The 13170-nt window shown below is 39.5% G+C and overlaps 1 protein-coding gene and 1 pseudogene across 1 annotated transcript in view; both read right to left on the reverse strand.

The window, feature by feature from the left end:
• The window catches only part of LOC108523026 (tyrosine-protein kinase JAK2-like), a gene marked incomplete at its 3' end in the record, with an annotated part of 78772 nt that extends 70738 nt beyond the window's left edge, over positions 1-8034 (reverse strand). Inside the window, 2 exon segments of the mRNA XM_017863480.1 lie at positions 246-391; positions 7921-8034. Coding sequence (XP_017718969.1) covers positions 246-391; positions 7921-7941 — 167 coding nt within the window.
• Positions 8035-9986: 1952 nt separating this feature from the next.
• Positions 9987-11203, reverse strand: LOC108523027 (casein kinase I pseudogene; annotated as a pseudogene).
• Between the last annotated feature and the right edge of the window lie 1967 nt (positions 11204-13170).

Raw genomic sequence — 13170 nt, forward strand, 5'->3', positions numbered from 1 at the left:
TGTTCAAAGGAAATGCTCATTAGAGCATTTTAGATTAGGGTTGCTCAACTGTTAAGTTCAATGCCAATATTCCAAAATCTGGAAATATCCAAAATCTGAAACATTTCTGATTCCAAGCATTTTAGATAAGGGGTACTTAACCAGTATTACAAAATCAAAAGGCATGGGTAAACACAGAAAATATATAGGAATTATATAAAATCTCTACTCACACCTATGTGTAAGGATTTGCAAAAGAAAATTACCTGATAGAGTTATAGATGGCCAGTGGGGTTTGATCATTTTCTTTGGCTATTCTCATCATATCTAACACTGCCATCCCAAGACATTCTTCCTGTGTTTCATGAGTCACAGGTACTTTTATCCATCCATGCACAAAATCATGCCGCCACTGAAACCAGAAATTTAGAAGGAAATATCTCATCATAAGTTTCATTAACATGTTTTAATCTATGATTGTATTTTAATCATAATTTTCAGAACATGTGCATTTACAAGCTACAAATTGGCCAGGCTCAGCGGCTCATGCCCGTAATCCCAGAACTTTGGGAGGCCAAGGCATGAAGATCACTTGAGTCCAGGAGATTGAGACCAGCCTGGGCAACAAAACAAGATCTCGTCTCTACAAAAAATTTAAAAATTAGTCAGGCATGGTGGCACACACCTGCAGTCCCAGCTACTCGGGGGGCTGAGGTAGGAGGATCTCGTGAGCTATGATCACACCACTGCACCCCATCTGGGTGACAGACCAAGACCCAGTCTCTAAAATAATAAATAAATAAATAAATAAATTCCTCCTTTAATTTTCATTCATTTTGCAATACAATTTTAATAAAAGTTCATTTGCAAATGGAAACTGATTTACACTGGGTTCCCAATTACAAAGTACATACAACATCGGCCTATTTCATTGCATATATCTTCAATTTATATCTTCTACATAAAAATCACCTAAATTAAAATAGATATTACTGAATTAAATATATACTGAACTCCAATTATGTTGGAAGCATCATACTACAAATGGTGTTGGATACAAAGAAATAGCCATGTGCCCCATAACAATGTTTTGATCAATGGCAGATCACATATATAATGATGGTTCCATAAGACTGTAATACTGCATTTGTACTGTACCTTTTTTATGTTTATATATGTTTAACTACACAAATACTTACCATTGTGCTACAATTCCCTACAATATTCAGTACAGCAACATGCTATATAGGTTTGTAGCCTAGAGCAATAATAGGCTATACCATATAGACTAGGCATATACTAGGCTATACCATATAGGTTTGTATAAGTACAATACATGATAATCACAGAATAGTAAAACTGCCTAACGACGTATTTCTCAGAATATATCCCCATAAGTAAGTGACACATGACTCTATAAGATGTGGTCTCAGTCATCAAGGGGACCAAAATTTAGCTTAGAAGCTAAACGGAAGCAAATAATTATAATGCCAGACATGATATAGGAAGCACCACACAAAAGCTCCTTCAGGAACTTGGAGAGAGTTAAGATTATATTCAGTTGGAGTAATCAAGGAGGGTTTCATGGAAGATTTGAAACTTCACAGTGTGTTTAAAAATAAAGAAATGTATGATGGACACAAAACAGGGTAAAGAAATAGAAGGAACGAGACACACAAAAAAGCACAAGTTATGTTCAGATGCATAAACTAATTTGATTAGGGACTGAAGTTTATATGAAGAAATAATGTGGATTAAAACCTAGAAAAGTAAGTTGGGGTCAGACTGCAGGTGCCCTTGAATGACCTAATCCTAGAAACTATGGAGATCTATTTTCATCATGTCTCTTCCATCGGTAGAGTAATAGCAATGATAGAAGTGCTTGAAGAAAATAAAGTATATTCAGAGAGGCTCTTTAAGAGGCTGGTGTATGGCTCAGATATGAAATAATAAGGATCTGATCCAGGAAACATAAGATACTAAAAGATCCTGAAAAAGGCTGATACTTTATTAACTATATATTGTATAAAGAATGAAGAAGAGAGAAACACAGAGGTTCTAAGATTTTGACCTGAAGGATTTAGGAATACAGATAAATCAGACTGAACATGTAATGGGACAAAGAAAAAGAAAGCAAAAGTACAAATATTCTAATCATAATACCAATTTTCTTTGTAGAAAAAAGGTAAGAGCCATATTACCTAAAATAACAATGTGAATCAAGGTTTTAAACCGGACAAGAGAAATATAGGGCCTTGTATATTCTACATCTGTATTTCCCTTCTTTTGATGTTGATAACTTGTCTCACGACCTTAAAGCTTTACTGGAACCTTTTTAAATGAATTTTATTAAAAGAAACATATATTTAAAAGTATATTTGCTTTTTTATTAATAAAATATAGAAGATATTTTCATATAAGAAAATAAACTGTTAAGAAGCACACCATCATATAATCAGTATTAACCAAAACAATGGCCTAAATCTTGCTAATACAAAATTAATTCAGGGTAGGAGACAGATTTTTGCTCAATTTTAAACACTTATTTCACCACACTTTTGAGAACAGGCAAGTAAGTTATACTGTTTAAGTAGATGATGATCAATGACTTGGTAGATTCTTTTTAATAGTTTGCCTTGGTTCCATATAGAACTAGTAGATAGTCTGGGCATGGTGGCTCACGCCTGTAATCCCAGCACTTTGGGAAGCCAAAGTGGGCAGATGATAAGGTCAGGAGTTCGAGACCAGCCTGGCCAACATAGTGAAACCCCATCTCTACTAAAAATACAAAAAATTAGCTGGGTGTAGTGGCGGGCACCTGTAATCCCAGCTACTAGGGAGGCTGAGTCAGGAGAATCACTTGAACCCAGGAGGCGGAGGTTGCAGTGAGCCGAAATCATGCCATTGCCCTCCAGCCCGGGCAACAGTGGGAGACTCTCTTGTTGCAGGAAGTCAGGGACCCCAAACAGAGGGACCAGCTGAAGCCGCAGCAGAAGAACATAAATTGTGAAGATTTCATAGACATTTATTAGTTCCCCAAATTAATACTTTTATAATTTCTTATGCCTGTCTTTACTCCAATCTCTGAACACAATTTGTGAAGATTTCATGGACACTTATCACTTCCCCAGTCAATACCCTTGTGATTTCCTATGCCTGTCTTTACTTTAATCTCTTAATCCTGTCATCTTCTTCATAATCTGAGGAGGATATATGTCGCCTCAGGACCCTGTGATGATTGCATCAACTGCACAAATTGTTTGTAGAGCATGTCTGTTTGAACAATATGAAATCTAGGCATCTTGAAAAAAGAACAGGATAACAGCAATGCTCAGGGAACACCAGAGATAAGACTTCTGGCCGCAGGTGAGCAGGATGGAACAGAGCCATATTTCTCCTCTTTCAAAAGCAAATAGGAGAAATATCGCTGAATTCTTTTTCTCAGCAAGGAACATTCCTGAGAAAGAGAATGCGCCCTGAGGGTAGGTTTGTAGATGGCCCCCTTAAGGCGTGCCTTCGAAGCTGAAGGGATGAAAAAAGCCCTGGTCTCCTGTAGCACTCCCAGGCTTATTAGGACAGGAAAATTCCCACCGAATAAATTTTGGTCAGTCAGGTTGTCTGCTCTCAAACCCTGTTTCCTGATAAGATGTTATCAATGACAAATGTGTGNAAAAGCAAATAGGAGAAATATCGCTGAATTCTTTTCTCAGCAAGGAACATTCCTGAGAAAGAGAATGCGCCCTGAGGGTAGGTTTGTAGATGGCCCCTTAAGGCGTGCCTTCGAAGCTGAAGGGATGAAAAAAGCCCTGGTCTCCTGTAGCACTCCCAGGCTTATTAGGACAGGAAAATTCCCACCGAATAAATTTTGGTCAGTCAGGTTGTCTGCTCTCAAACCCTGTTTCCTGATAAGATGTTATCAATGACAAATGTGTGCCCGAAACTTCATTAGCAATTTTAATTTCGCCTCATCCTGTGGTCCTGTGATCTCGCCCTGCCTCCACTTTCTTTGTGATATTTTATTACCTTGTGAAGTATGTGATCTCTGTGACCCACACCTATTCGTGCACTCCCTCCCCTTTTGAAAATCGCTAATAAAAACTTGCTGGTTTTACAGCTCTGGGAACATCACGGATCCTGCTGACATGTGATGCCTTCCCTGGACACCAAGCTTTAAATTTCTCTCTCTTATACTCTTTCCCTTTATTTCTCAAACCAGCCAAGACACCTAGGAAATAGAAAAGAAACCACGTAACCATCGGAAGCAGGTTCTCCCGATACTCTGTCTCAGAAAAAAAGAAAGAAAAGAAAAGAACTGGTAGATAACAAATTCTGCTCATGTGGAAATTCTGTGGAACTCATGACCAAAAGACAATAAATATATGAAAAATTAGTGATAGCAAAACTAAAAACATAATCAACTATTCACTAGAGAAAAGTTACAAATGGAAGAGTCTCAAATGCCAAAACATAATAAATACTATTCCTTAAATATTATAGTATGTACCCTCAAAATATTCATTTAATTAAAACTACTGAAAAATTTCAGGCCAGGTGTGGTGGCTCACGCTTGTAATCCCAGCACTTTGGGAGGCTGAGGTAGGAGGATCATTTGAAGCCAGGAGTTTAAAACCAGCCTGGACAATACAGCGAGACCCCATCTCTACAAAAACAAAACTAAAAAAATTAGCCAGGCATAGTGACACACACCTGTACCTAGCTACTCGGGAGGCTATGAGGCTAAAGCAAGACAATCACTTGAGCCCAGGAGTTCAAGGCTGCAGTGAGCTATGATCATGCCAGCCTGGGCATCAAAGACCCCCATCTCTATAAAAAAAATAAGAAAGAAAACCTTTTCTCATCTGAGTAGCAGACAAAATTTGAGCTTAAGAAATTTACATCTTCATTAGCCAGGGAAATAAAAAACAGTCACAGTCACAAAATCAGAAATGATGCCAAGAACATGAGGTAAATATCCATTTGTTGTTGAATAGATATGAATTAATTAAAAGTTGTTCACGTGTCAGCAGTTTATTTGCTGAGCAGCCATATTTGATGATATAAAGACAATTAATTCCCAGAGGAAACTGAATTTAAAAGGGCCACCTTACTTTTGATTTTTATTTGCTTACCTTTTCCAAATCTGTCTTCCTATAGGTACTGTCTTAAGAACTTTAAAGACAGTTCAGTGGCTTATCTATTTTTTGGTTATTCAAAGATGTCAAGATATTCTTACATTCTGGTAATGCCACTGGTCAAATTTGCTATATATAGTGTACAATGTGTATATAGTATAAAATAACAGTATAATCCTAGAGTAATCTAAATACTATCATATTTTCTGGGCACAAATTTAGAGAAGTAAAAACATTAAAAAATAGAAAATTGCTTGTGGTACTATCCAGACATAATTTAGAATTATATGGTGAAATTATCTTGCCATGCTAGACAAGACAGTCCTTCCTAGAAGGATAAAATTAAGTATTCTGAAATCAACCAAAATTTTCTAGATCAAAATACTAGACATTGCAGTATTAATGTTAGGCTAAAGTAGCTGAATGAATAATTTGGGAAAACTTGGCTTATAAATGGGACTTAACTAGCCTGCCCCCAAAATAAACTAGCTCTGCAGGACAAGTGAATAATATACGGTAAAAGCAACAGAAAGTTGTAACCTCATAATATCCTATTTTCAAAAGGCTACTCTCAGAAGCCTCTTTCCATCTCCCTCTCTTTTTATAATGGCTATAAAGATAAAGGAGCTGTATAAAAAAGTAAGTTGGTGGTCAAATGATTTTCAACAAAGGTGCCAAGACCATTCAATGGAGAAAAGACAGTCTTTCAACAAATGGTGCTAGGAAAATTGGATATTCACAAGCAAAAGAAGTGGACCCTTACCTTACATGATAGACAAAAATTAACTCAAAATGGATGCAAGGCCTAAATATAAGAGCTAATACGATAAAACTCTTGCAAGAAAACAGAAAGAAAGCTTCATAACATTGGATTTGGCAATGATTTCTTGGATACAACACCAAAAACATAAGAAACAAAAAAGAATAGATAAATTAGAATACAGCCAAATTTAAAACTTTTGTCTACCAAAAGACAAGTAACAGAATGAAAAAGCAACCTAGAGAATGGGAAAAACTATGTACAAATCATGTATCTTATAAGGAGTTAAGATCCAGAATAATAATTTCTACAATACAACAACAACAAACGAACAACCTGATTTAAAAATGAACCAAGGACTTGAATAGACATCTCTGCAAAGAAGATAAACAAATGGCCAACAAGCGACATCTCTGCAAAGAAGACAGATGGCCAACAAGCATATGAAAAGATGCTCATGATCACTTGTTGTTAGAGAAGTAACGCATCAAAATCACAATGATACCACCTCATACCCATAGGGATGGCTATTATCAAACAAAGCAAAGCACTGTTGAGGATGTTAAGAAATTGGAACACTTGTGCACTGCTGGTAGGACTGAAAAATAGTACAGCCACTACAGAAGATAATGTAGCAGTTCCTCAAAAAAATTATAAATTTACCATATGATCCAGCAATTACACTTCTGGGTATATATCCAAAAGAACTGAAAATGGACTCAAGGAAATATTTGTTTACCCATGTTCACAGCAGCAACCCATGTATTCATCGACAGATGAATAAACAAATAAAATATAGTATACATATGCAATGAAATATTGTTCAGCCTTAAAAAGGAAAGAAATTCTAGCACATGCTACAACATGGATGAACCTAGCAGACATTATGCTAAGTGAAATAAGCCAGTCAAAAAAGGACAAATGCTGTATAATTCCATTTGTATGAGGTACCTAGAAAAGGCAGATTTATAGTCAAAAGTAGAATGGTGACTGCGAAAGGCCATTGGGAGTGGGAAATAGTTATTATTTAATGAGTATGAAATTTCCATTTGGGAATATGAAAAATGTTCTGGAGATGGATGGTGGTGATGGTTGTACAACAATGTGTTTGTATTTAATACAACTGAACTGCACACTTAAAATGGTCATTTTTATTATATATTTCTTACCACAATAAAAATAAAGTTTGTTGGTCTCATACCCCAGTAGAGAAGTATTTTTGCTTTTGTTGTTCATAAACTGAACTAGCCTTACTAGGCTGCTTCTCGGAAATGCGAGCCATGAGGATTTGTGGGCTTATTTCCTACAATATTAGCAAATCGGATTTAGAACTCCTGATACCTTGGGGATGCCAAGTGCGTATTTTTACCCAAGAGCACTAATATATTTTCTTCCTTTAGTTTCTATTCATACTAGCCTAGCAGCACATAAAAACAAGTTGTTTAATGACAAAATATTTCAATTACTGTTTAAATCAAGGTACTAGAGAAGAAAGCATTATGAAATACCAACACAATACCAAAATTTGACATAACTGTATTAGTGAACAAATAACTTGAATATATAGCTTAGACTAAGTATCAGCATCCAGTCACCTTCCTATAAACAGCTACACAAACTATCATAGCTTATTTTTTATGTAGCCTACTTCCTCTACAGTTCATTGTCCATTGTGTAAGCCTGAAATTGTCCAAAAATTTTTTTAAAACCCTAAAGAAATGTTACTAATATTTTAGCCACATATGCCTACATGAATCATGCTGTAAACCTCAGTCTATACCTTGTGAAATCCTTAAAATGACCTAAAGTCCTAAAAAAAAAAGAAATTCAAAAGGATCAATCCAAAAAACTTTATAAAATAGATTGTTATCCATAAACCATGGGATTAAAACGTGCTAAAAAGACTCAATTTTGTTACTTCTCTGCACCTGCTGTGCAAGACAGAACTGCAATTTTCCCATATGTGAAGTTTTTCCTGATTAAGTGACTTACTAAACAGCAAAATATTTATCATTTAACACATGTACAAGTAAGATAGTATAATCATACCTGAGCAAAGAGGTAAGACATGACAAAGTCATCAAGAAGAGGAGCTTCAGCACCTCGAGATATTCCATGCCGATAGGCTCTGTTGCTGCCGCTGCAATACCAACGAGGAAAATAAAATCTACAAGATAATAAAAACATTTGGTCAGCTTCCAAACAGTTCATATACAAACATACTATCTATATACAGTCAACTACAGCATACTGAAAGGTATTATCCCATACTTAGAAAACACAGCTAACAGTATTAAATATATATTAGAGACAAAAGGATATGTGGATAACACTAATATAGGCAGAAAGTACAAGAAATGTAAGTGTAAAATCAATATACTACCTCCTTCAGTGCACAAAATGTAGAAGCAATAGGAAACAAAAAATGTAGAAATAAAACCTTAACAAAAAGTAAAAACATAATTTAATCCAGTAACACCAGTAGAGAATCTGAAAATGCTAATTTGGCATAAAACAAATAATTGCTTCTTTGGAGAAATGGAAGTTAAAACTTGTCCTTCAAAGAAACAAAGAATACTCCATATTGAGTCTTTTAGTAACACCTTTATTGAGATATAATTATCATAAAGTCCACCCACTTAAAGTGTAAAATTCAATGTTTTTAGTTTATTCATAGCATTATACAAATATCACCACGCTCTAATTTTAGAACATGTGGCCTGTCTACCTTCTTTCACTCAGCATAATGTTTTCAGGGTTCATCCACATTAGAGCATGTATCATTACTTGGTTCCCTTTTATTGCCAAATTAATATTTCATTGTATGAATATACCACTTTTTCCATATCCATTCATCGCCTGACAGACATTTGGGACTGTTTTCTATTATTTTGCTATTGTGAATAATGCTGGTATGAAGAGTCATGTACAAGTTTTTGTGGATATATGTTTTCATTTCTATTGCATATATATCTAGAAGTAGAATTGCTGGGTCATATGGTAACTCTGTGTTTATCCTTTTGAGGAATGGCCAAACTGTTTTCCAAAGTAGCAGCACCACTTTACATTCCCAACAGCAATATATGGCTTCCAAACTAGTCCAAATCCTCTAACACTTGTTATTGTTTGTCTTTCTGATTTTTGCCATCCTTGTAGATCTATTATTATCCCATTGTGGTTTTGATTGACTTTTCTCTAATGACCAATGATGTTAGGCATCTTTTTTGGGGGGGTTTCATTTTTCTTTTCTTTTTTTTTAAAAAAGCCCCTAAGTTGTATGGCTTCAAAAGAGCATCAGAGAAACGTAAATGCCATTCCTGTACACTTGGTAAAGCAAAAACCAGACTCAGGGCCACCGCCCTGGGCACGGCCTCAAGCTGACCCGCTGGGGGACCGCCAGCCAGTCCAGAGCCGCCCCCAGGCCCTTGCACATACACCTGCGGGGCTGAGCCGGAGGCTTTAAGGCATTTTGTCTGCGGCTGCTTGCCGGGTGGCAGAGCACAGAGACAGGAAGCCCCATGCCCGCACGCCCCCACGCAGCAGAGCCCAGGGGCCGAGCCGGGCGACGCCAGCCGGCCCACCCCCTCAGGTTCTGAGGGTCGGAGCACAGCCTCCGGGAACAGGTTCCTCGAGAAGCACCCTCCTAGCAGGGCCCACCTGCCCCTCGCCCGGACGAGGCTGGGAAAGGCTGCAGTGGCCGTGCGTGCGGCGCCTGGGCTTTGGTGCAGCATTTTGGGTGCGGAGCTGGCTTCAGCCGCGGCCCCACCCTTCCCTTCCCCTTTAGTTTTGGGGAAGCCTGGGGCACAGCCTCACCCCTGGCAGCAATGCCTGTGTCCCTCCCAGGTGGGCCTGGGCAAGATAGCCCCACAGCACCACTCCAGGCCAGGCCTGCCCTCCCCTCCAGAAAACGGCCTTTGGATCGAGGGAGAGAAGCTAGACTTTATGAAGCTAACGGGGGCGGCTGGCGGGGCCGGGGCCAGGCCTCAGCCGTGAGGGCCTCCAGGATCGCACTACTCACTTCAGCAAAGAAATGGAGGGGCAGGTTTGGGGGTAGAAGGGGTCTTCCCCATCCTCTTTTCCTTGTTTTAAATAGTTAATGCTCTTGGAGGGGCGGACTAGACAGAGGTGTAGAAATTTTGGCCAGTCTTATGTGAAAGAAGTGACTGACCCCTCGTCTGGGGGATGGGGCCGCCGGCTGAGACAGGTGCGGCCCCTGAAGTCTGCGTCCCGGCTTCCAGCCAGAGTCTGGCCCTGGGCTGCTGTGGGTGGGCCCCAAGGGCCTCAAACAAGCTCACGTCCCAAGGGGCTGCACGGAGAAGATTCAGGGGGAAGAAACAGCAGCATTTGGTTTCATCGCCCACCTCCATCTCTGCAGGCGCCCTGATGGGCGCTGCAGTGGCTGGCCGTGGGGTCATCCGCGTTCAGCTCCCCATTGGTAGAGGTCAGCACCTGGTTTTTGCTGTGTGGCTGATCTTTGTCCCAAAGCTGAGGCTGGGAGGGCCGGTGGGTATGGACGGTGCCGATGGGGGTCGCCAAGGGCTTCCTGGGCCAGTGGTACTCAAGAGTCGAACACGAAGCCGCTTCGGTCGAATAGGTCGGTGGAGAGCTTCCACAAGTAGTCACAGTCGGGTTTCTCGAAGTCCAGGCGCCGCACGTAGTGCAGGTATGTGGCCATCTCCTCTGGGAAGTTCTAGCTGAGCACTTCGATGGGCATGGTGCACTTGGTGTTCCCGATATTCTGTACCGCTCATGATCGTGTCGGCCTTGAGCCCCTGCCAGGGGAGGCTGCTGCACAGGAAGTACATGAACATGTGGCCCAGCACCTCCAGGTCACTGCAGTGGCTCTGCTCCTTGCCCAGGTGCATGTTGATGTTCATGTAGCGCGCCCTGCCTGTCAAGCTCTTGTGCTCACGGTACGGGATGTGCTTCTTGGTCTGAAGGCCAGTGTACCCCTTGGCCAGCCAGAAGTTGATAACGTGGATGGCGACCTGCTGCTTGGTCCCCGGGCGCCACACCACGAAGTTCTCGGACTACACGTCCTGGTAAATGAGGCTCTTAGTGTGCCCATACTCCATGCGTGCGATCAGCTGGGTGACGATCAGGAGCACCGTCTTCAGCGTGAAGGTCGAACAGGTCCTCCAGGCTGGGCCCCAGCAGCTCCAGCACCATGGCGTTGTACTTTCAGCACAGGCCGAAGTAGTAGGTAGTAGACCTGAGGGGCGCCCTCAGTGGCGCTGAGCCGCTTGTAGAACCAGTACCCCAGGTGCAGCTGTGGGGCCCAGGACTTGATCAGCTCCAATTTGACAGCCACGTATTTGTTTGTATAGAGATCCTTTCCTTGGCTCTGCCATGGCCAGGCTGCAGGCAGTGTCTGGGCGGCCGGCCAGGCTTCAGCAGCGCGGCGCGGACCCCTGCTCCGGCCCCTCTCCCACTTCCGCTCGGGCTCGGACGCCCACTCGGGCCCTGCTCCAGCTCCTGCGCCACCTGGGCCAGCCTCCGTATGTTCCGGGCGGGAGGCGCCTGGCACGCCACGCTCCCCTGAGCCCGCTCTGGGGCCCGCCTGTTGGGCATCTTTTTACATGCTTATTGGCCATTTGTATGTCTTATTTGGAAAAATGTCTATTCAAGTCCCTTGCCTACTTTTTAGATTAAGTTGTATTGTTGAGCTGTAAGAATTCTTTTATATTCTGGAGATAAGACAGTTATCAGATATATGATTCCCAAACATTTTCTTCCATTTTGTGGGTTGTCTTTTCACATTTTTGATAGTGTCCTTTGACGCACAGATGTTTTTAACTTTGATAAAGTCTAACTTAACTATTTTTCTTGTCACTTGAGCTTTTGGTGTCATATCTAAGAAACCACTGCCTAATCTAAGTACACAAAGACTTGTGTTTCTTCTTGGAGTTTTAATAAGTTTAGCTCTTATATATAGGCCTATGATCCACTTTAAGCTTTTTTTTTATATATATATATAGTGTGAAGTAGATGTCTTACTTCATTATTTTACATGTGGATATCCAGTTGTCCCAGCACTATTATTTAAAAAGACTATTCTTTGCCCATGAATTGTCTTGGCACCCTGATCAAAAATCAGTTACCATCAATGTGAGAAATTATATTGAGACTGTCAATTCCTTTCCATTAATCTGTATATTCATCCTTAAGTTAGTACCATATTGTCTTGATTACTGTAGTTTTGTAATAAATTTTGAAATTAGGTAGTCTTCAAACTTTGTTCAAGACTGTTTTAGCTATGCTAAGTCCCTTTGCTTTTATATAAATTTATGATTAACTTGTCAATTTCTGCAATAAAGACAGCTAGGATTTCAGTAGGAATTGCACTGAACATACAGATCAATTAAGGAGTATTGCCATATTAAAAATATGAAGTCCTCTATGAGATATCTTTCCATTTATTTAGGTGTTTCCTTAATTTCGTTCAATGATGTTTTATATTTCTCAGTGTATACATTTTACACTTTTGTTAAGGTTATTCCTAAAATTTGTTATGCTATTGTTAATGAAATTTTTTTAATTTCATTTTGGATTGTTCTTTGTGTACCGAAATACAACTGATTTTTATATATTGATCTTCTATTCTGCAACTGACCTGAGCTCATTTATTAGTTCTAATAGTTTTTTATTAATTTCTTAGGATTTTTAATATGCAAGATCATGTAATCTGTGAATACACAATCATCCTTTGGTATCTATGCAGTACTAGTTCCAAAACCTCCCACACATACCAAAATCTGCAAATACTCATGTTCCTGATATACTATTTGCATATAACCTGTGCACATACTTCAGTATACTTTAAAATCTCTAGACTACTTATAATATCTAATACAATGTAAATGTTATGTAAATAATTGTTATACTGTATTCTTTAGGGAATAATGACAAGAAAAAGTCTGTACATGTTCAGTACAAGCACAACTTTTTTTCCATATATTTTCAATCTGCAGTTGGTTTAATCCATGGATGTGAAACCCATGGATACAGTGGGATGACTACAGTTTTACTTCTTATTTTCCAATATAAATGCCTTTTATTTATTTTTCTTGCCTTATTTCCCTCCTGAATCTACAGTATAGTGTTAAATCAAAGTGGTAAGAGTAGCTATCCTCATCTCATTCCTGATCATAGAGAGAAGGCATTCAGTCTTTCACCATTAAGTACGACATTACTTTTGGATTTTTTTATAGATGCCCTTGAACAAATTGAGGAAGTTCCTTGCCATTCCTATTGTGTTGCTTTTTTTTTTTTTTTATACTTTAAGTTCTAGGGTACATG

Source organism: Rhinopithecus bieti, unplaced genomic scaffold (assembly GCF_001698545.2).
Source record: "Rhinopithecus bieti isolate Rb0 unplaced genomic scaffold, ASM169854v2 scaffold_72297, whole genome shotgun sequence".
Lineage (NCBI taxonomy): Eukaryota > Metazoa > Chordata > Mammalia > Primates > Cercopithecidae > Rhinopithecus > Rhinopithecus bieti.